Below are 24,712 nucleotides of genomic sequence, written 5' to 3' on the forward strand. Positions count from 1 at the left end.
CAGAGGACCCATCCATTAAAGATCGTACTAGAGATGATATATGTAAGAAGGAAGCAGAGTTGGGTAAATATTATGAGGGAATTTCATGATTCTTTTTCTAACTTACATTACATTTTGGTGTTAACTTTAGAGAAGACTGCAAAAGCTTTGCATGAGAATTGAGAATAATTTTATTTTCTCCAGATTCTGTAACCTTTCTCATAAGCATGGAAAAATATACACCAACACTTTGTGGAAAAATCTTCACAAATAGAATAGGAGAATTTTAACTAATGTCGAAAATAGAAAAATACAAGAGAATCCACATTAAATATCATTAAATGTTGTTGACAAATCTACCAAAATTGCACTTGAACTAAACAAAGCATGAACATGCAAATGCACCACAAGCCTACATCTTGACAGCAACCTGTTCTGCTGAACTTCTCTTCACATCTCCTCTATAGCACAACTCATTTAGCAACTCCAATGCCTCATTAGCTAAGCCTTCATATGCTATGCCTTCAATGAGAATGGTCTATGTAGATTCAGTAGGTTTACGTCCCCTCATCACCATATAAGCCAAGAAGTCGATAGCACGATCAGTCTGCCGAGCCTTACAAAGGCCTAACATGATGGAGTTATATGTTATGGCATTTGGCCTAACACCCATTCTCTCAAAGTCGTGAAAGAACTTTATTGCATCATCAACCTTTCCTTCCCTACTAAGTCCTCCAACAAGTGAAGAGTAGGTAATTATGTCAGGCTTTAGACCCTTAGCAAGCATCTCATCCAAAAGTTTTATAGCTTGATCTGTTTTCCCGACCTTTGCAAGCCCGTCAATCACAGTATTGTAAGTGATTAAAACAGGCGAGCAACCCTTGGTACTTAGCTGATTGAGTATCTCAACTGCCACATCAAGCTTCCCATTTGCATAATGCTGTGAGCAAAGTATTATAGGTCACAATATCAGGGTAGCAACCTCTAGACACCATTATCTCCAAATATTCGATCGCCCTCTCCATTTTCTTTTCTTTGCAGAACCCATGGAGCAATGGATTATAACTTAAGGAATTAGGAGTACACCCATGCTTGTGCATCTTTTCCAATACATCAATTGCTCGGCCCAGTAAACCTTTTTGGCATAAGAAATTAATCAGAATATTGAACGTAACAACGCTAGGGGAACAACCTTTACGTAACATATCAGCTAACAATATCTCTGCATCCATCCACCTACCAGTGCTACACATGCTACGCAGAATAATATTATGAGTAATCACATTGGGTTGGCATCCATATGATGGCATGCTATTCAAGAACTTGATTGCTTCATCCAATCTCCCCTCCTTACAAATCCCATTGACCAGAACATTAAAAGTAACTACATCTGGTTTACATCCTCGACTCCTCATCTCATCCAAGAGCTTCATAGCTTGTGCAACACCACTCTCCTTGCAAGTTGCTTCAATCAAAATTGTATATGTAATCACATCCGGATAACAATCTTTCTTCAATTGTCGATCCAGGACTTCCATCGCTTGCTTCAACTTCCCACTATCACACAGGCTACGCAAGATCGTATTATACGTAACAACATTAGGAGCAACACTCATCCGATCCAAAACTTGTAAAGCATTATCAATCTCCCCTGCCCTGCAATACCCACTAATCAACACATTATAAGTTATGACATCAGGAACAGCCCCTGAATCTTCGATAATGTCCATAACCCGGGTAGCTTTTCTAGTCTTGCCTCTCTTACAAAACCCGCGAATTAAACTTGTACAAGCTATAATATCAGGAATCTCACCATGATAAACCATGCCCTCGAGAAGCATAAACCCTTCTTCCAATTCACCATTTCGAACAAATTTACGGAGTTGATTATTGCTACCAGATTCCTCAAAGTAAGTACCCTTCTTGGGAACTTTCACAACTGTGCAACCTCCCATTAACACCAGCACTTTCGACCTTCGAAAAAGCAAGTACCTTACACCGCCTTCGCATTTGGAAACGTAAAGGTTTACAGCACAGAGAAGCTTTCACATAACTAAAATTGGTAACCGCTTTAGACTTAACCCGAGCTTCTAAAAAGCTACTATTCCCCAGACCCTCACTCTGAAAGTAACAAAACCCTTCATGGGCATGGCTTGTATATACTATCACATCCATGCTTTACGTACGCGTTTGTAAATAACCAAAATATCAATACTCAAAAACCATCGCTTAAAAAGAATTATTCCAACACAATTATAAAGGTAATAGGAGTTCAAAATGAGGCTTCTCTCTAGAGACTAGAGGAAGAGAGGTTACCTGGAGATAAGCTTTTCAAAAGGGGATAACTTGCCCGTTGTTTGTGACTTTATCCAGTTTTGTTTCCTTCTGGTTATGGTTTCTATGAAATATCTACAATGGAAGGCATAGGGGAAGTAGCAGCCAAGTCCCGCAGTTGAGGCTGGGTTTTTCTTATTCGTTGAAAAGAGGGGATTTTTATATAGGGTTTATGGGCCAAATATGAAACCCAAAAGTTCACGGACTCTGCCCTCTTATGAAATTCCCTATGGGTCCTACATCTCCGTCTTCTTCTGTCTCAAAAGGAACGGAGGGGGATGAGTCAAATATTCTTTGAAAACTCAATCTTTCCCTCCATTTCCTACGCTTCTTCTTGATCCCCCACTCTTCAAAGAAGAATTTTCTTTGAAAGAGAAAAGAGGAAGGAAAATAATTCAGCTTTGGTGATGGAAAACTCACCTTCAGTTGGAGAAGTCTTTCGAGATTTCAAGGGTCGTCGAGCTGCCATCATTAAGGTCCTCACTATCGGTAATATTTTTCACTTAAAAGCAATCACCATCTTTTCTCCTTTTTGGTTCTCATCTTCTTAACCACCTTTTGTCTTTCAAAGTTTTTTATACTTAATTTAATTTCGGGGTATTATGGTGGTTGCAGAAGTGGAAGAGTTCTACCAGCAGTGTGATCCGGGTACTAAAAAAACTTTTTAAGGGAGAATAAATCGTCAAATTGTCAAATTTCTATGCCCAAATTTGTTTTATTATTTAAGATGCTTTAGCTTGAGAATTGAAATACCGATTTCTTTTAGTTTAAGGCTTTTTATATTAACGGTACAAAATGATGAATTATTTATGAAAAAAGTAGATTATTCTCATTTATTCCATCATTATTGTTCTTCTTCTTCTGGTGTTCTAACTTCTATTACAGATGCAGAAACATATTCATTCTCAAACCAATGAATGCGAATGCAATTAGTGCATTGTAGTTACCTTATCATGATTTTACTTGTTCTTCCTTGTTAGGTTGTAGATGCATGAAAATTGAAATGGAATGAGTTATATATATATATATAAACTTGTTACAGTAAAGAGAATCTTTGCCTTTATGGATTTCCCAGTGAGCAGTGGGAGGTGACTTTACCTGTTGAGGAGGTGCCTCCGGAGCTTCCTGAACCTGCACTGGGTATTAATTTCGCCCAAGATGGGATGCAAGAAAAGGATTGTCTATCTTTGGTTGCTGTACACAGTGACTCTAGGTTAATCTCTGTGGCTTTCTATTTTGGTGTTAGGTTCAGGTTCGACAAAGCTCATAGTTATTTTTCTCCTCTACAAAGTGTTGTCTTAGCCTGATCAGCAAATCATTCAGCACGAAGGGGGCTTTACTTAAATTCGAGGTGCTGTTAGCTGGGTTGCGTATGGCTTGACCAACAAGCATGCTGTATTTCTAGCTACAATGTTTCCTCATCAACACCGTTCTGTTAATGTGATTGCAGGAAACAACTTTTCAATATGATAAATGATCTTCCGACAATATTCGAAGTCGTGAAAGGAGTGGCTAAGAAACAGATGAAGGAGGGATCGTTGGTTTCAAATCATAGCAGCAACAAATCTAAATCAAACTCCAAGGTAAGAAAAGTTTTCTTCTTTAGCTATTTCATTAAATGTGATCTGTTTGGATTTTTTAGGGTTCAAATGTAGTATTATTCTCACAATTTGACAAGGCTTTATATTCGATTTTTATATATTTTTCCATGTTTTAAGATCTTTAAAAATATCACATCTTCATACCTATGTATGGATCTATGTTGAACACGGGTACTTCAAGAACAAGAACAACGGGTCGGAGCAACATAGGCAAAAACTCATAGTGGAAGTATAATTCTTTCAGGCACAAAGCTCATTCAATTAAGTTGTTAGCGTTTTGGCTTGTTAATTTTCTGCAAAGCAGGGAGCGGGAAATAACCTTAGAATTTCGATGTCATCCTGTAAATTAGATTTTCTTTTCACTTTGTGTCTGATAAAATGCAGCGAGGCTCCAAATCCCAGCCGAAATATTCAAAGGCAATGCCGTTGAAGGATGATGATGATAATTTGGTTGAAGACAAAGAGCATGGAGAGACATTATGTGGGGGTTGCGGAGAGAATTATGAAGCCGATGAATTCTGGATTTGCTGTGATATGTGTGAGAAATGGTTCCATGGGAAGTGTGTTAAGATTACAGCAGCAAAGACAGCATATTAAGCAGTACAAATGCCCATCGTGAAGAAACAAGAGAGCAAGACCTTGATGCAAGCTCTGGTCAGGTGGATAGTAGTTTCGAATCGCCCTGGTTGCACAAGGATGTTATCTTAAATATGTCATGGTCTTTGGTGGTCTCCAATCTCCATGGCCATTCCCCGACTACTATTGAAGGAAATTTTCTGAGGTTTTGGAGCAGGGGATTGTGTTTCATATGATATGTCTGGCAAATGGAGTAGAATTCTTGCTGAGGATGCAACAATCATTGGAAACTTGAACCTTTACATTTTGATGTGTGGACTATGATCTGTGTAAGCTATTCATCAGTGTCAATACCATCATGAGATTGATTACTATGATTTTAATCTAATGTATCAAATATTTATCAAAATACTTAAAAGGTAATTAAATCATCATGCTATTTGAATTTAAAAATCTTAATTTAATTAATATCATTAATATTTTTTTTCAAAAATTAGTTTATTTTATGTCAATAATATGCCATGTTATATAAAACAGCCTAGTCAATATATTATGTTTTCAAATTTGACGAACTAATTGGATTAAAATTTTAAAATAAAAAAGATAAAAGGATTTAGTTTTAAGATACTTAAGTATGTGAAGTAAGAGGTTGTTTGTTTGCCTTTTAATGGAACAATTCAGAGATGAATGTTGAACCATTCAACGTTGAATGCTGAATCATTCAGTGTGTTTGATTCGCATCTCTGAATGATTCAGTGCTGACTGATTCAATAAAACAATGTTAAATGATTCAGCACAGAAGTACATTCTAAATGATTCAGAGCCATTATCAAACAGCATATCACATTCAGAGCTAATTCATACAGAGCATCTGAATCATTCGACGCTTAATCATTCTGAATTAAACAAACAACTCTAAGTCTCAAAATTTGTCAAAGTACAATGACAAACAGAAAATTTTGACCCAAAAGTTAAAAGAGCCCATTTGGGTAAAAAGAAACCTATAGATTTTTTAGGCCTGAAACCAAACGGAACTGAGTCTTTTTCTGGCGTTCTCTCTGTGTCCAACGCCAAATTACCAAAATCGCAGAAAGCAATAAGCAAGAGGGTTTGGGGTTTCAAGTTTCGAGCTAACGGATTTAGTTTAGTTTGAGAGTTGCAGAAATATATGGGGGATCCTTATTACATATACCCTCCTGCTTCAGGAGTAGATAGAGGTGCTCAATCTTTGTTTTGCTTTGAATTTTGCTTATTTTCTTTTGTAATGTGCTTTTTTATATGAAATCATTTGAACTTGTCTACAGAAACTATTCATGGATATTTAAGGAAAGCTCGGTTATACGTATAGTATAGCTATTCCGTTTTTCTTTTCCTTTATTTAATTATGATGTCCCATGGCTCTTGACTTATTAAGATGTAATTTGTAGAGTAAACAAAGATGGTATCGTTTAATGAACTGCACTTGCTATGAATTTCTGTTGGGCACCATTATTTTGCATTATCTTTATTCAATAGTTTCTTGTAGATTTTCCTTGTGTTTGCTACATATTGAATTCGATCAATGTCGTATTTTCAACAATTATATTTTGTGGAAGTGGAAAATTTTCTGCTTCACTGTCTGGTGCTTTGCACTGAGGACATCATGGTTATGGCATACCTTAAATATGGAATATAATGATAGATAAAAAATATTTTTTCCCGGTTTAGATTCTTTTAAATTTAATAGTGAATATTCTGATTTTTTCGTGCTTTCTGTGTCCTATCTCCAAATTGATCTTAACAAATTAAGGTTGCTTTAGTGATGGTTGACTTTCATTGCAACAGGTAGTATTCCAAGACCCAGCTTTCCTGGCTACTTCTCAACTGAAGCTGTCCCGTTGCCATCTCATCATGCTGATATGCAGGCTACCTCTTCCGATGTTCAAAAGAGAGATGTAAGGCTGTTCTAGTATTTTATCGTTTTCTTAAATAATATCGGGGTTTTATAACTGAATGTACCTTCATTTTCATTTTTTTTCAAGCAGATTAGTCAAATGCAACCGGCGATGTATGGTGTGAACACTATTTCTAATCCCGGAGTTTATCCTGAGACCAATCTTGGTGGCTCATCAGCTGGAGCAACTGCATGGGCTTATCCATCTTTTGGAGATCCAAGTTTAGGTGCTCAAAGGTGGAATGCTCCCTTAGGTAATAGTTCAGCTGCGGGAGTTCGTCCTGATCCTAGTTTTGGTGGTGTATCAGCTGGACCGTCCATTAGGGAAGTTCCAAATTTAGTTGGCCATCGATGGGATGCTTCTGGTATTAGTTCAAGTGCTGGAGTTCATCCTGAGCCCAGTCTTGGTGCTGTATCAGCTGCAGGTTCTATTCGTGGTTATTCATCTCCACTAGATATTCCAAGTTTTGCTGGCCAAAGGCAGGGTGTTCCCGTAGGCATTAATTCTAGTTCTGGACTTCATCCTGAGCCCAGCCTTGGTGTGGTATCAGCTGGAGCTAGCATAAAGGGTTATCCATCTCCTCAACGAGATTCACCCTTGGTTGACCAAAGAAAGGATGGTCCATTGGGCACGAAGCCTGGTATTCCTGATGCTTTAGATGAAAAGACTGCCTCTGTCAGAAATGGTGATTGTCACATAGGCACTGCTGGAGAATCAAACATTTTGTTCGTGGATTGTCTTCCTACAGATTGTACCAGGAGAGAAGTTGGACGTATCCTTTTATTCCCATGAATGCGTTCGCGAATATGGAAATAGCAATATTCCAAGAATGTCTAAGCAATATTTCAGATAAAAAGACACATGCTTCACAATATTGTGCAAAATTAAACTGTATTATTCCTGACTATCAAAGGTTCTCATTGTTTTGAGGTAATTGTTCTCCATTACCTAACATCAAAGATCTTTTCTGTTCATTTACCGGCTACAAAGATATCAAAGTTATTCACAAGGAACCAAGACGTGTAAGTTTACTGCTCAATCTTTTCTTTCGATTTAGGTTTCAGCTTTTGCTAGAGCTTCTTGAAATGCTTTAGTCTGTTTTGTGCTTAAGCCTTTCTATGCAGTCCTCCTGAGAAATGTTGGAGACAATGACGCAAAATACCTAGATGTTAACATATTTGCATTATATTCTTCCATTAATTTAGTTTTAGTTCTGTTCTTTGCACTTTATTGTTGTCTAACTAATTAATTCAATTGTAGAGTGGAGATAGAGCCATGGTTTTGTGCTTTGTATAGTTCAACGACTCAAAATGTGCGATGATAGCCATGAGAGCTCTTCAAGGTAATCTAGGCTTCAAAATTTGCTTAGAGATTTTGAAGAGAAAGATGATTATGCATCAAAATGTTAAGTGGTGTTTAATAGCATTTACATCAAAATATATTGCATCTATTAACTATTGTGTTTCCTGTAGTTTTTATATTTAAGTTGCCCCCCTCCACTTATTGCCAAAATTGGGGTTTAGGTTAGATGCTTTACATGATATCAAACCTGGGTTTTTTTATTCCTGCCCAACCTCAAGTGAGGCTTATGACTTACTCGTGAAGGCGGTGTTCAAGTGTTGTTACCCCACAATTGTTGATTATTTGGGGTTTCCTGTGAACTTATATTAAAGTTGGACCACTCCCACCTATTGTCGGCTTTCAATATCATATGTGGAGCATATTCAGTTGGCAGTGAGCAAAAGATGTTATGAAGTTCTACATGCTTCATCAATTTCTGGCAATCTTTTGTTTTCTGTCGATAATTCAGATGCACTGTGAGTTAGCAGTCAATTACTAATAGCTGGTGGAATGTTGAATTTTCTGCAGGTTACAAATTTGATGACAAGAAACCCGACTCTCCGGCCTTGGGAATTCAGTTTGCACATTTCCCTTTCTGTCCTCAAATGGATCGAAAGGATCACCTTCGAACTGATTGAAATGATCAAATTGTGGTTGTAGACTAGTTTTCAATTGCATTGTATATGTTGTGGTAGAGGACGAAATGGATGCACTCATGGTCAACTGTGGCAAATGTCCATGGTGAAGATAGGCGCCTAAGAGATTTGAAACCTTAAAACATCCATGTTGGTGCGTTTTGATTTCATATGAGACCTCGGATGCCTTGTAATATTGGACGTGTTGATGTGCCCAATTTCAATCATGTCAATCAGTTTTTGTGATTGCCTATACATACCAAATGAGTTCCTATTTTCTCATGTTTTGCACGTATGAGACCTCGGATGCCTTGGGATATTTGTAAAAATGGCCATCACATTGATTATGTTCTATTTTATCTTCAAGATATGTATCCATGTATTGTATTCTCTTATTTTATGTACATAATTATAAATTTATAAATTATATGTTAAAAATATATAAAAACATGAAAATGCAACAACAAATAATATATATATTAACTCCATTTTACTTCTTATAAAAGTAAATTATGGTTATTAATATAACTTTCTACCACATATAGTCCAAAGTGAAAAAAAAAATAGATTAGGTAGTTACATTTAATTAAAACGCACCATCCATAAATATAAGCAAACAAATGGTAGACTAGTTTTGTTTGATCTCCAACAATATTTTCTTTTTTACTTTTTCTTTTAAAAATATTTTTTTTATTTTTCAAAAGTTGAGAAACATGCTTGATAGCTAGAATTTTTTTTAAATAATGAAATTGACATACTATAGTTTTCAACTTTTCAATTTTCAAATCATTTTCACTTAAAATAATAAAACATTTTTAAAATTTTCGCACTTTCAATTTTTACTTTTCAGAAATTATTTTTAAAATTTTAAACTAAACATATTCTATTTTCTATTTTTCAATAATGAGATTAGCCTCTATTTATTAAAACCAAGCTGAGCCTAAATAACTTGCATAGATAAAGGGGAGAGAGAGAGAGAGAGAGAGAGAGAGAGAGAGAGAGAGAGAGAGAGAGAGAGAGAGAGGAGGTGGTGAAATAATAGATATGGTATTATTTAAATGAAAAAAGTACTAAAATATTAATATAATCTTATAATTACATATAGTTTGCTTATATTTTGATGTTTATGTAATTCCCTATCTGAAATAATGTCATGACGTCAAACTTAAATCACAAACTTTATTGTAATATAGATATATAAAGTTAAATATTTAAATTTAATTAAAAATAAAAGATTATTTAAAATTTGAGAATAAAATTTTCTAATAGAGGATTAAGAAATTATCACGCCTGATATTTACTAAATATATATATATATATGGTAGTTTGTTATAATTTTTTTGTACATCAGGAAAGATAATATTTAAGATCACGAAAGAGATAAAATATTCATCAGCGTTGTTTACCATGGTTTGTACTCAATGTTGAAGTTAGAGGCGATGATATTATAATTGTAGTTTATATACTTCCAGTAATTGTCTTATATTAGCTAAGATAGATTGATGTCCGTTATACCTCTTTCGAGTCTTTTATATTTTGCACGACAAGATTACCGAATAATTTCTTTAGAGACCTTTTATAGAAGAATATCTTTAAACAAGAGATCTCTAGAAGACTCAGAACTTTACACTCTTCGAAAAAAATTACAGTCTCTTGATATAATTTTTAATAAGCTCCCTCATTATTTGTCAATATCGATTAATAACTAACTGCATCAAATATGCTTGGAAGCAATATTTAAGCTACGTTGTATAATTCAATAGGGAATATTTTTCCGACACATAAGGAGGATATGACTTCCCTTCAATATCTTCCCTCACATTTTCACCCATAATATTATCAGTTAACCATTATCCGAACACCTGTTATAACTCTTAGTCCAAATCAGAAGGGGTGAATGTGAATTACTTCAGTTATGATAAACCTTTCAAACTAGTCATTCTTCGAACCTATTTATAATAAGGAATTATATCAAAACACCACGGTCCAACAGACCATGAGTCTTTCTTAGTCTTTTACAACGCTTTTGATCACCCCCACTAAATATTTCTCTCAACCAGAATGTCAACACAACTCTGGTTTCGATGAACATACCTCTTATATGCATGGCCAACTACAAACCTCACATACACAATCTCTAACCTCTAACATCGAAAGGCTTTGGCAACAGGAGCAAACTACTCATGCCTATTATACATGAATGGTTGAGACGCCCCCTCCGAAGGTAACTTGGGAAAAACATAAGAACGTCTTGACAATGGGAGCACGACATGCAAAGGAAGAAAGGTCCTAATGCAACAAGACTTTTTTTTGGTATGAGCCATGCCATGTCTTATCCATCTTTTGCACGAACAACGGCGAATATACAGAGTCTCTAATCGAGATAATTTTAGTTCTTATAGTCCATGTGAAACGTATAATTCCTAGACGAGGCTTAGAAAATACGAAAAGATAAGCATGTCTAAGGAGACAGTGACTAGTGCTAAGTCAATTGCTACCGTGGGACAATTTGGTAAACCTCATGCAAGTACGCAGAAAAACCTTTTTGTTAACTTATGATATGGTAAGAATATTTAATGATATGCATGCATCGGAGTTCTTTTTCCTATGTTTATAAATTGAAACTGCCTAAAAGGTATGTCCAAAAGTCCTTTCATTAGAAAATGCTCCGATAATGTCTACATCCTGTCATGTTGCCATAGGGTTGAAATGCCTCCACTATGTTACCACTTCTCCCTGGTTGAATGTGTTGAGTTACCTCCACATTAATCAACTAGAAGAGTTAAGATATCTCTATTATCCAAGAGGAACAGAGATGCCTCCACCCCCGAACATCATTGAGTTGCCACTGCTAGGAGTTGAGATGTCTCCACCCAAACTTCCGGTTTATGGAAACCACACAAGGGGTTGAAGAGCCTTTGCTCTAGCAATTGGAGTGATCCTGTTGTGTTTTAACGAGCATCGTGATGCCTTTTTCCCAAGTGAGAGGTATTCAAACTCTTTGCTTCTACCAAGGCAAATATGCCTCAATCATACCTGCAGAATTTAAAAGCGTGAAGTTACCTCCATTATACATGTTGTACGTTGTCATAGATTGAATTGCCTCATCTAGATTGGTCGCGAGCGTTGAGATGTTTTTGTTCCTCTATTAAATCTTCTTAAATCAATCGATAAAGTTGGAATGTCTTTGTCTTGGTAACAGGGATTACCCCATTACTACTTCACAGGGCGTCGAGATGCCTCCACTTGACTCATATCGGGAAGGAGTTACCTAATACTGTAGCTATCATAGCTTCGTGGGTTTGTCCAAGAGTGTTAGATGCCTCCGCTCAATAATAGGATTTTCTTCATTATTACTATGAGAGTCGAGATACCTTTGTCCTAGCAATTGGGGATATATACCCTCTCGTTACTTCAACCACGACAAAGAAGCCTTCACTCGCCAACCAAAGATGCCTCTGAGGGTGTCAAGTTACCTTCTCTACCAGCCAGCAAATGTTGAAGTTTCACCATCTCTCCCTTCTGTCGCTCTAAAACTGACCGAAAGAGTTAAGATACTTCCGTTCTAATAATAGAAATGGGTCAATCTTCATATCATAGAGCGTAAAGAGGCCTCCACCTGGAAGCGTAAAGAGGCCTCCACCTGGAAGCGTTAAGAGGCCTCCACCTGGAAGCGTTAAGAGGCCTCCATATAACAAATATCGGGTAAGAGTTACCCTACGCTTCAGTGAGTATGGGATGCCTTCACTCAACGACAGGAGTAGGGATGGCAAACGGGTACAGTTTCGTGGATTCCGCACCGCATCCGCTTCAATTGGAGCGGGGATGGGTATAATTTTAGCGGGTAGTGGGCGGGTGTGGATTTATAAAGTGGTACCCGTCGTGGGTGGTGGGCGGGTAATGGGTTTGAGACATTATCCGCCCCGCATCCGTCCGCCCCACATCCGCCCGCCCAGCTAAATATCTATTAAATTTTGGACCATTATGAATTTAGTTGTAATTTTAGAGACTAATTTATAAATTTTAATATTGTATAATGTATAACATATAATTTAACCAAATATTAAGGATATTTAGTCTTTAATCTGGTCTTTAATTAGGGAAATATCCGGCTCTTTGATTAAAACCATAATCCCACTAACCACGTCACTTTCCATGTTCTTTAGCCCATGCTGCCCATCCAAACACAAATTAACCGTACTATAAGCATTAACATCAAAAGCAACAGTTTCCATGTTCTTTAGCCCCTCAAAACCCATATTAGGCGCACTATAAGCATTAACATCGAAAGCAACTCAACAATCCAGCTCTGCGACTACATGCTCCCTACAATCTGTCTCCATAACATTCGTAGAGCCACTCCTCTGACAAATTGAAGCATGCGCTGCTACCCCATCACGAACTGTCTGGGAACCAACTCCAACATCCCATTAGTTTGCTTTCAGGTGGGTCTAGATGGGTATGTCGCTAATTGGTAGTGGGTGTGGGGATGGATTTGAAAATGTACCCGCGTGGGCGGGTGTGGATTTGAAAATTTGTACCCATCATGGGTGGTGGGCGGGTGGTGGATTGAAAAATATTAGGTGGGTATGGGGATGAGAGAGGGGGTATCCGCACCCGACCCGCCCGTTTGCCATCCCTAAACAGGAGCTTCCTTGTTGCTATTATGAGCGTAGAAATGCCTCAGCCATTACAAGGAGGGATGGGATGTAAATCTTCTCGTCATTTCTATCGACGAAAACAAAAGCCTTCACCCAACAATTGAACCCATCTGAGGGTGTAGAGATATTTCATCCCTTGGCTGAAAACGCAGAGATGCCTCCCTCGAGCATTCTACCAAAAAAAAATCTCATTGCCAAAAACAAAAAGAGATGCCTCTGTTAAAGTTAAGAAAATTTGTCTATAATTTTTAAAGCAGAAAGGACACCACACAATCGTAGAGAATTATCTACCGGTAATGCACATGGGCTCGAAAAATGATTCGACCCAACGTAATTCGACTAATACAAAATATTCCAAAAAAAAAAACATTGAGCATACTTCATAACAAAACAACCAGGGACTAATAACCCTTCACACAAGGACGCATGGAAATCTAAAGAATTTTAAGACAATTTCACGGAATCTAGAAAGATGTGAGGTGCAAATAAAAATGATGAAGACGCGTTAAAAGGAAAAAACAAGTTCGATCTTTTATTAAAACACTCTCCGAATAAGGACATAAAATTCATCGATTTAAAATGTATACACAAACGACCAATGAAGAAAATGGATAAAGTAGGTTAGGAAAGAATGATGTTTTCACTGCACAAAAATTCGTAAGACTAATTACAAATGAGAAATTAAACTGGAGGATTACCTCTAGCATACTAATCTATCCCCAAAACAAAAGAACAAATAAAACAATTCAAATCTCCGTTAACAGATTCTGGATCTGATTCTCTCTCCGAGAGAGGACCCAACTAAGCGCAAATTCGACGATGATAATGGAACTAGAGAACGGAGATGACGCGGTCTCCTCATTCGAGTCGCCGACATCTGACACGGCCAATCTCCTACCCCTTGCATCCGTCTATCAACAGCCTTATGTCTCCGAGCTCCTCTCCTTCACCCTCGATCGCCTCCATAAGGTCCGTTTCCTTTTAGTTTCTCTTCATTTCTTTCTATATGTTGTTTTTGAGATTGAGTCGTGTTTGTTGCTTCTGAACGTGAAGGAGCCGGAGCTTCTTCGTGTTGATGCTGAAAGGATTCAGAGGCAAATGCAAGAAGTTGCGGTTGGTAATTACCGCGCTTTTATTTCTGCTGCGGATGCGCTGGTTGCGATCAAAGAGGAAGTGTCTTCTATTGATATGCATCTCGAATCTCTGGTAATTAACTTTCTTATTCGTTCAATTCTTCATATTTTTACCTTTTCTGTGTTATGTTACTTGTTCTTTGTTGTCTGATACTGAGATGTCATTTGATCTGTGGAATGTTATGAACTAATTTGGGAAGTAGGAAATGGACGTTATTTGGAAGATTGGAAAAGAGTACAATGCATGCATCTGAGTAATTATAAACTTCCTTTTCCTTTAATTTTTAATGCTAGAATCTGGGGACCGAAATTCAAGGAGATCGAATAATTGCTTTCAAAGAGCTTCCAACACTCTTGAAAGTTTCACTTGGAAGGGTTTGGCTTTTGTGATCCGAAGTTAAGTAATAGATTTGTCATTTTATGGAGTGCTGTAGGCAATTTCCTGGCTATCTTGTGGATCTCACGAGTCAAGATTAGTTATTTCTTTTGTTTATGATTATAAGAGAAAATATATTGAAGAATAGCTTTAACTATTTTGTCTTAGATGTAATGCTTGTATTACTTGTGAAGGCATCTATGGATAAGGCATGAGAGCTTACGGTTGATTTGTCCCAGTATGATGAAAATTGTCCTTTTTTTAATCTGATGTGTGTACTTTCTCCCTGTGTTTGTATATACAAGATTCAATGAGTGGACAATGGAGGTAGACCTTGTAAATTTTGATGACCAGTGAGATTTAGGTAAGATTAATTTTAAAAGGAGGGTAACAATCTCATGGAAACCACAGTTGCAAAAGGAAAAGTGGAAGTCTTAAGTTATAGAAGAGAAAAAGGATTGACCTTAACTATTACACGATTTAGGTATCCTATCAAGATGGTGATTTTTTTATGCATTATTTTTATAATTTTTGCTTTTTGATCCTCAGAATTCTTAAGTTATTCTGCAGATATGCTAATAGGTGGGGTATATCTTTGCAGATTACTGTGATCCCGAGCCTGACATCCGTTTGCACAGTGTTCATTGAATCTGCAGAACAGATTTTGGAGAAAAGAAAGATGAACCAGACTCTGCTAGCAAATCACAGTACTTTGCTTGAATTGCTTGAAATTCCTCAGCTCATGGACACGTATGTGCTTGAATAAATTGTAAATACTACGATGCACTTGGTACTGTAGAAATACATACTAGAATGACACTTTTAAACTCATTCTACAGATGTGTAAGGAATGGAAATTATGATGAAGCTCTTGATTTAGAAGCCTTTGTTTGCAAACTCTCAACCATGCACCCCAAGCGAGTTAACCCCTTTTATTTCCTTCATTATCAACCATATGGAAGGCAGCTTACTGATATATGTTTTCCCTATACTTGAAAGTATACCTGTCATTCAAGCACCGACTGCAGAAGTCAGGAAGACACCCCAATGTCTTCTCTCTCAGCTTCTCCAAAAGCTTCGCTCTAATATTCAGGTATTTGTTTGGAAGTGGTTGAACGAATGAAAAATTTAGTTGGAGTTTTAGTCAGGTAGTGATCTATGTTTGCAGTTACCAGAATGCCTTCGGATTATTGGATATCTACGCCGAATAGGAGTATTTAGTGAGTATGAAATGCGGTTACAGGTAACTCTGCAAAGCTAATTCATCAATTTCATCTCCACCCTTTTATAATTGGGCTCACTCTCCCTTCCCCTCTTTGTTTTTACTTTCTTATTTCCCCTTCTGATGACATTATTTCCTCCATTTTTTGAGATGCCGAGAGACGTGGCTTACTGGGATTCTTGAGGATTTGGACCAGAGAAATGTGTATGAGTATCTAAAAGGGATGATAAGCTGTCACAGAATGCATCTTTTTGATGTTGTTAACCAATATCGAGCAATATTTGCTGATGATACATCTGGAAGTGAAGAAAATTATGATGGCGGGCTTCTTTTTAGTTGGGCCATGCATCAAATTACTTCACACCTTAAAACTCATGTCATGCTTCCAAAGATAACTGAAGGTGGATTGCTATCAAATATTCTGGACCAGTGTATGGTAAGTAAATTTTAGATCTGTAAGATTTGCTTATGTTAATGTCTTCATTTCCTTAAAGCTATTATTCATTATTAAGTATAGTTGTTGACTTGTTTCTTCATATAAAAGATGGTAATGGAGAAGTATTATCACTCATTTGACTTTTGATCGTCATGACGAATTGACAATATCTTAGTGAACAGAAGCCTGTATTCAAAAAAAAATTTGCGTTCGAAAGATAACCTGGTTTCAATTTTGCAATAACACAGCTTTGCCTTTGTGTGTGTGTGTGTGTTCCTATTCAGTACCACTTCATTCAGAATGGAGATAGTATTGCTTCTAGGTGGCTATTATGGTGGTTCTTCTTGTGAAAGAAGAAACTATGTTACATCCGATTTGATGATGCTTTTGTCTTTGTCGTTGACAGTATTGTGCAATGGGTCTTGGTTGGGTCGGATTGGATTTTCGAGGCTTGCTTCCTTCTCTTTTTGAAGAGTAAATACATATTCATCCTTTTGTTCTTTTGACTACATTTTACCCATATAATCTATTGCATATACTTCACAACTTTACAGGGCGGTGCTCAATTTATTCCCTAAGAATATGAACACAGAAGTTGAAAACTTTCAGGTATGCAGGTACTGTAAAAGATTAGGATTTTCATTTTTATTAGTCTTCAAAATGGGTCAGTTGCCCAAGTGTTACAATTTGGGCCCAAATTTCTCCTGAAAGCAATCTACAACTTGGTGATCTGTAATTTCTTTAACTTCTTTCACACGGCTCCAGTTAGTTTTGGATTCACATCGTTGGGTTCCATTGCCAGCAGTTGGCTTTTCACCCACTAGAATCAGTGAAGAAAGTCAGGAGGATGTAGCGCCGCCATCTTATCTGATGGAACATCCACCTCTTGCAGTGTTTGTTAATGGTAAATTTCACCGATACTTGCTTTTGTTCCTTACTGACGGCTTTTCAAATGTTTTATCAAGTTTTTTCTGCCTTTAAATTAGTTCAGATAGTGAGTTTGTTTGAGAATAATGGTTTGGACAAACTCTCAAAGTAATAAATGACACTAGAGCTGCCAGGGAGTATAGTTAGCTTGCATTACTCTTTCTAACTTACAGGTTTAAGCTTTTTCCATCATGATTACTCCTGTTTCGAATAACAAGACAAAAGAGATCGTCTTATTTCTTGAGTTAAAGTTTTGATGGTTCAAAGTTTGGGTAAAACTATCAGAGGAATAAATGACACTAGTGCTGCCAAGGGGGCGGTAGTTTGGCCGTATTAGACATATTTTGACTTTTAGATTGAAACTATTTTCGTCCTTAATATTCTTGTCTTGATTGTAAGGGCAAAAGAGAACTGATTTTATTTCTTGAAGTTCCGATGGCTCAGTGTTGGTTTTATTGAACTGGACTGAAATGAATTGAGGTGTTTCCCGAGAAATCTGATTTTTAAGGGTTTCCTGTAAAATCATACTCATTATAATTCTCATTCAATTCTTGAATTTTATGAGATTCACTACTTTGTTCGACATTGATTTATCTATTTCCTTGGTGATTTTACTTTTAGGGTGCGTTTGGTTCACGGAATGTAAGATTACCGGTAGGAATAAAAGATTATCAGGGAATATGATTACTGTGAATGTTACATTACTGTGTTTGGTTAGTTTGACAAGAATGTAAGATTACAATGTTTAGTTAGATGAATAAAAGATTACTTGAATGTATATTTTACCAAATTGTCCTTGTTATATATTTGTTTTTTAACAAGTGAAATTCTAAATATTTAAATAAAAATTATTTATATAAAATTTTATTTGTTGATAATATATTACTTGAGTATTTAAATATATCATGTATTATTTTAATTTTAATTAATATTAAATTTTACATCATTTATATAAAAATATATTAAAATTTTATATTAGTATTTAACTAAATGTTTACATTGTGAAAATTCTTTATAGATATTCATAATAATAAAAAGATGTAAATTATTTTTATTATCTAAGATATAATATTTATATATCATGTATTATTTTAATTTCGGGCACAATGATCATATTACGCAGGTGGGTGCTAATTGGCTCTGGTTTCTCACTAGGTGGTGCCTCCCTTTTCTATATCAATACATCAAATTAAGATTAAACTTTCACAGAATAATCAAAACACTGATTCATCTAATGCAGTTCGATCAAAGATAATATTCGCTAAAGCTATAAAAATTTTCAAGACACTGATGCATCTAATGCAGTTCGATCACTGTATATTATTGACATCGAAAGGAGTAAAAGATCAACTTTATCTCAGTGAGACGTGTTACAAAATTTTCAAGAAATTAAAAAATAATCATAAGAGTCAAATGATATATGTCGAATAAAATACATGAGTTTTACCTTTAAACAAGTTTAAACAAAAATCAAATGAATAATGCCCAGTAACTCTATTTCAACCCTAAACATAATTATAAATCCCACAAATACAATTTATTAAAAAGCAACAAAAATGAGCAAATTAAAGATTAGTTTACCGCCTTGCGAAGCTTCTTCATCAAAACCATTGGCTTTCTCTTGAGACCCATGGGGGCTCCTATTTATATCATATGGCTTCAAAAGATGCCTAAAGCCACCAACCTTTATAGGAGCTGTTACACTCTTCATACTATGTTGGCCTAGCCACTATAAATAGATTTACGGGATCATATCTCCTCAACAACATATGATTAACACGCATAGCTCCTTCTAAATTACATATTTGATATAAACAGAAAGAAGCCATTTGTTGGTGTAGAGATAAGGTAATTAGAACAACTATTCCTTAAAAACGACATCTGACAAACGACGATGAGAACTAAAATCCCACACACCGTAAACGAAGGAGGCCACTGGATCGTAAGATATTTCGGTGTGGAGCAAGGGACGGGAAAACGAAGGAAAATGACTTACCCTACTTCAAAGAAGAAGATTCCAATAAGACGATTCGAAAAGAAGATTCCAACTAAGTAATTAACATATTCGAAAACCAGCACATTACTTGCAACTCATATACTACATAACAAAAAGAAGTATAACATTAACCATCAAAAGATTGTACAATGTTCAGACTTACAAAAGATAATAGCCATGACATTCTAAGCGTAATCATATATGTTGGCTATATTATATACACAAAATTCTTAAAGTCAAAAGATTGACATATACTTGGCTAAGCTACACAAAAAAATTGGGACCATATTCTAAAGTCACAATAAAAAAGAGATCGACATAATTGTAGAAGGACGACAGTTAAAATGATGGTCTAAATTGACGTCGTTCAACCAATTGCTTAATCACATAATCTTGCTTGAATTCTTTTGGCAAAGAAAAGAAGAAATCTACCTTGTGCGCATCTTTGCTAATATACTCTCCTGCAGTAAGCATTTCATCAGTGGACAATCCTTCAATTTTCGTGATTTCAGTGAAAATCGATATTCTTCGATCATTTCCTTCTGCCTCTTTTTTCAATAAAGCAGTAATATCCTTAATTTCTTTGACAGTTTCTTGGTATGCAGCACCAAATTTACTTATCTCATGTACAAGCTCGGTTAACCCATCATCACTTCGATACCTTTTCTTGCTAGCTACTTTTTTCATTGTAGGGGTAGAGCTAGTAGCATCAGATGTTTGGCAAGTTGAAGCACCAACATCCTCTCTTGATTCAGAATCTCTTACTCCCTCTTCTTCAAGTAATGCATCTATAAATACATTGTCTTCAACATCAATATGTTCCACTGCATCAGCTGCCGTCTCCGCTGCTGTTCCTATAGCTCTTTCTTTTCCAAATATATGAACAAAGTCATCAAAGAATGGAAATGACTTGTTTCTCAATCCAGCAACAGTTGGATGACTCTACAATATAATAAAATCGTAAATTTAATAAATCTTACAAAGCTAAGTAGATAACAAAGAGTATATAAAGAAGATAAATTCAATTAAAATACTTACTCTAACCCAATAATCAAACACATCATTTGGTACAGTTAAACGATAAAGTTGCATCACAAGGCATAGTTAGTAAAATTCTTTTACTTAATACTGACATTGTTTGCTTGGTAGAAACTAGTGTTAAGGTTGTAAGGCACATCAGTTTTTGAATAATTTTTTTACTGGTTTGCATGGTTTCCATAACTATGGTTGTTATGAGAATGGGCGTGCTTGGATTTTGTTTAATGCTATTTTTCTGGTTGTTGAGGTGGTTGTTACTGCTTAGAGTCTGACTTGTAGTGTTAAATTTGGCTTTAATAGCTTCTATATTTTTGTTATCTATTGTTTTAATCTAGGGAGGGATAAGAAGCAGCTTTGGGACCATCTTATTGAGCTCAAGAGCTCTTTTGGTGATCACGTAGGATTTCTTTTGGGGTGATCTTAATATTGTGGCTCATCATTCTAAGAGCTTTGGGACCAATAAACTATCAATATAGCATGCAACGAAGCATTCAAATAAAGTTTAATATAAAAAATACAAAGACATAGATAAGACAAGTAAACATGTATTACTAGTACTAGGCTTTAAACTATATCTATTTCAAAGGCCAGATAAAAAGTGAGTTGCTGAGGAATTATAACATACACCGAAAAAGTTTTAACACGTGAAGATCTATGAGCACAACAAAACCCATAGTAATATAAATAACAAATTTATTATGGAAGTCCAAAAATTTACTAGAGGAACAGTATTCTAGAGCAAGAAACGGCTTGTCAAATTTTGTTAAATGCATCTTATCTAATCTAAGCCCATACAATATCTCAGGCCAGGTGCTATGACAACTGAATGGATGAAAAGGGGTGTTCCATTCTAAAAAATTGGACAGAACTCCGGAATAAAGCTTAAACATGGTTCTGTACTTTTTCCAAAACAAAGCACTACAGTAATAAAGATGATGAACATTTAGATTTCATTCCACCTTTTCGGTCAAACAATTCAATTCATTACTACTAAAATGTTTGAAGACCAATTCTCTTATTATGCTAGTCCAAAACAACATAATCAAAGTCAACAAAGGGGCAAGAAAATTTAAGCTTATAGAATGTTACCAAAAGATAGAAATTATATTTAGAAGCAACAACAACGAAAAGAAAAAGCAATAAATAGTCTGGAGGTCAGCAAAAATAAATAGGCAATCACCACATTCAAACAAACCACGTAAATGAACTACCTGTAAAGTATGCATTATTAGGCCATATAAACCCTCCATGTACCTTTATGCATACAAGAGCTATGCTTCATATTCTAGTCATGTTTAGTTACCAGTATGGAGAATAAAACGCGTAGTTAATGAACTGAAATTTTTGGAATAAGCCTCGGACCAGAATCCAAACTGCCATTTATAGCAGCTATAACCTGCCCCAAATGAAATAAGTGCACATCACCATAGACAAAATTTCAAAACAAGCATCGTACTCACGAGATCAATTGATCATAATAAAAACGCATGAGCCATGGACATCATCACTTTAAACAATAAAAATGCATGAGAAGAGTACACCACTGTATTAAAGACCCAATGTTAATTTAAGAGATTTGACCAAGATGATAAATTCAACTCTTTTCTATCTACTTAAGGTCAGAAATCACACAAAAACAAGCTCAGAATGCATGCTATGAGAAGTAAAATGCAGGATCAAAAGTGCAAATATAATCTGAAACAGTGTAACAACTTGCATTTCGAAGAAAACTCATTTTCAACACTTGAAAATCAAATTGAGAGCAGTGTTTTGAAAACCGGACCGGCTGGTTCAATCAAGAACCGTTGTCTAGTCCAGTTCAATCTACACCGGTTGAACCGCTACTAGTGAACCGGCCATAACCGTTGAACCGTTCGAACCGGACCGGCTGAAAACTAGAAAAAACCAAAAAAAGTCGCCAATTTTTTTTTAAATTAAACCAAACGAATTCGTTTGTTAAACGAGCTAAGCCGAACTCGAGTATTGCTGAGCTCAACTCGAACTTGAAAGCTTTAAAAGTAAGCTCAACTCGACTCAAACTCACGAGCTAAAAATTATCAAGTTCAACTCGAACTCGAAATATAATATTAAAATTTGAACTCGAAAAGGCTTGAACTCAAAAAAAAAATTAGAAGCTCGATTAAAGCCTAAAATTCAATATTGGTTGAAGTGAAAGAATAATTCACTCAATGCTCACCAAAAGTCTCCATGATTTTGAATGCCAAATTACCTCTATTATTTATAGAAGTTAGTTGGGGTGCTCTTCTATGTTTCTTAGTCATGTGGGATTGTTTTGTTCTCATACTTTTGGGATGCTCTTCTATGTTTCTTAATAATGTGGGATTGTTTTAAAAAAAAGTAAACCAAACAATATCATTTTGTTATTATTTTTTAAGCTCCAAATTTTTTTTTTAATTATAGTTATATAATTATATTTATTATTTAATATGTTTTACCTTAAATATTATGTTGTAGTTAATTTGAATCATTTTGTTTCATTTGATTTTATGGTTTTTAACTTATATATATGTTATGACTTGCTTTGAATATGACTTGTGATATAAAAAATTATTTTTAATTAAATATTTTTGGTATTTTTATTTAATTTTTTAAATAATTATGACGTCGTCCGGTTCTTCCGATCGGTCGGACCGGTTCGACCGGTTAAACCAATGAACCGATAACATGGTCGGTTCGCTAACCGGTCCGGTTCTGAAAACCATGATTGAGAGAGCTTTGATGGAGACTTACCCAGAATCCGAATTATCCCAAACTAACAAACAGATGACACTTTAGGGAATTCTGGAATGGTTGAGTTTCCGGTAAACTTCAACGAAGGAAACGAAAAGGCTTTGACTTGAAGGACTAGAAACTTCGCGTGTCGGTGCAAAAATAAGATCGGATATGGAAATGGAGAAGAAACACCACATATATAATAGAGTGTTCCTTAAAAAGGATTGTTTTAGAGAAATCAAAACTTTCATAGACATAGATATAAACACCCAAGACACAAAACCTGATAAATCTGAAACCAAACAGATAAAAGTCAGATCCCATACTGTGGAGTTCAATATGTGTCGTGGAGTTCAAGAACAAAGAACGCTTGGGAGAAGAAGCAGAGGCAAACGGGAAAAGATGATATTTTCGCCCTTAGAACAGAGAATAAAAAAATACCTAAGAAAAGTAAGGGATTAACATTCCCAGTAAAAAGAGAAAATTTTTTACTGTTGGGAATATATCATTACTCCTTATTGGGAATATTTCCCATCCAAACATGGGAATTTGAATCTGAAAAAAAAATTCCCACCAGGAATCTTGAATTCCATGATCCAATACTCCTTAGGTGTTTCAGCTGCAATGAATGAACTGCGTCCACGTGCCCCATTAAGTTTGAAGAATGTTCTCGCTCAATAATTAATTAAAGGATTGCAGGCTGTTTCTGACTCCCTACTAAGGTACAATGCAACACGGATGCTCAGAGAAAACGAGTCCGGGCTTTTCTTCTCCCTTTGTCTAGCATTCATAGAGGTGCATTCTAATAAAATCTGGCAGATTATATCCCGCTCAAGTTGTATTTATGAAGCATTTTTGACAAACTTTTCATCTACTGACAAACTTCCCCCATTCTTAGGTTGTTTTCCCGCATTGTGCGACATGCTTTGGTCGTTGTTATCCTGGTGGAGCCAGTCTTATCATGGATGCAAAGAGCTTACACGACGGAGTTGGTCGCCTGTTAACAATGTCTTCATTGAAAGAGCCGCCTAAACCAGTTAGTAATGGAGAGGAAAAGACCACCTCTTAAAATGGTGATCTGCTTCAGCCTGCTGTGGTGGAAATGGTGGTGAAACAAGTGTTGAGAATGTAGATGGGAAGGAACAGGAGAGTCCCACTTCGCATACTGATGAAAAGATTGGTGAAGCATCCTAGGAAGATCCATTCTTTAAACATTGATTTGATTATATTACAAAGGTAAGTGTTTTTTTTGGAAATCTTGTCAAATAAGTTAGTCATTATGCATATAATATTAAGTTTGATCGAATGTCTGAGCTTTTTCTTTTCCTTTTTTCAGCGGAGACGGTCCAGAATATTTGAAATGGAAATCTTGTCAAAAAGTAGCTGAATTCCATAATATAAAAACCTATATCTTGTTGTCAGCTATTTTTGTTCTTCACTAAAGTGTCAAAGCATCAAATTCACCTTGGAAGACTTTAGTACAGAGCTTATATACAGTAACACACCTTAAGCAAATGGTTGTATTCCCTTGTTCACCTTTCACCATAGAAGGGTGAAATTCTTGTTTTAGCGACTTGAGACATGAATGAAAACACCATTTTTCAGTCTAATCATCATTTGATAGTTAGGCAACATTACTTGTTGAGCCTCAAGTTTGTGGTAAAGACGGATAATTACCCATTTATTTACCCAACCGAAACTAATGACAAAGCAAGCTAGATGATAAGAATTCCTAGTCGATTTTGATTTCAACTTCGAGAACAATGAAGGAAAGATCAATGAAGTGACTG

The 24,712-nt window shown here is 35.9% G+C and overlaps 2 protein-coding genes and 2 pseudogenes across 2 annotated transcripts; 3 read left to right on the top strand and 1 right to left on the bottom strand.

Moving 5' to 3' along the window:
- Nucleotides 1-384: 384 nt before the first annotated feature.
- On the bottom strand, nt 385-2,457 carry LOC120134662 (annotated as a pseudogene).
- Nucleotides 2,458-3,368: 911 nt separating this feature from the next.
- On the top strand, nt 3,369-4,642 carry LOC120134344 (PHD finger protein ALFIN-LIKE 4-like). The gene is made up of 2 exons (XM_039150777.1): nt 3,369-3,896; nt 4,299-4,642. The coding sequence occupies exons 1-2, from the start codon at nt 3,780-3,782 to the stop codon at nt 4,509-4,511; spliced, it is 330 nt and encodes a 109-aa protein (XP_039006708.1). The 5' UTR covers nt 3,369-3,779; the 3' UTR covers nt 4,512-4,642.
- An 895-nt stretch (nt 4,643-5,537) lies between these two features.
- On the top strand, nt 5,538-8,695 carry LOC120134179. Its single transcript, XM_039150647.1, has 6 exons — nt 5,538-5,707; nt 6,315-6,424; nt 6,515-7,196; nt 7,385-7,446; nt 7,685-7,766; nt 8,294-8,695. The coding sequence occupies exons 1-5, from the start codon at nt 5,659-5,661 to the stop codon at nt 7,718-7,720; spliced, it is 939 nt and encodes a 312-aa protein (XP_039006578.1). The 5' UTR covers nt 5,538-5,658; the 3' UTR covers nt 7,721-7,766; nt 8,294-8,695.
- A 5,006-nt stretch (nt 8,696-13,701) lies between these two features.
- Nucleotides 13,702-24,167, top strand: LOC120134021 (annotated as a pseudogene).
- The last annotated feature ends 545 nt before the right edge of the window (nt 24,168-24,712 follow it).

Source organism: Hibiscus syriacus, unplaced genomic scaffold, assembly GCF_006381635.1.
Source record: "Hibiscus syriacus cultivar Baekdansim isolate YM2019G1 unplaced genomic scaffold, ASM638163v2 tig00110597_pilon, whole genome shotgun sequence".
Taxonomy (NCBI): Eukaryota; Viridiplantae; Streptophyta; class Magnoliopsida; order Malvales; family Malvaceae; genus Hibiscus; species Hibiscus syriacus.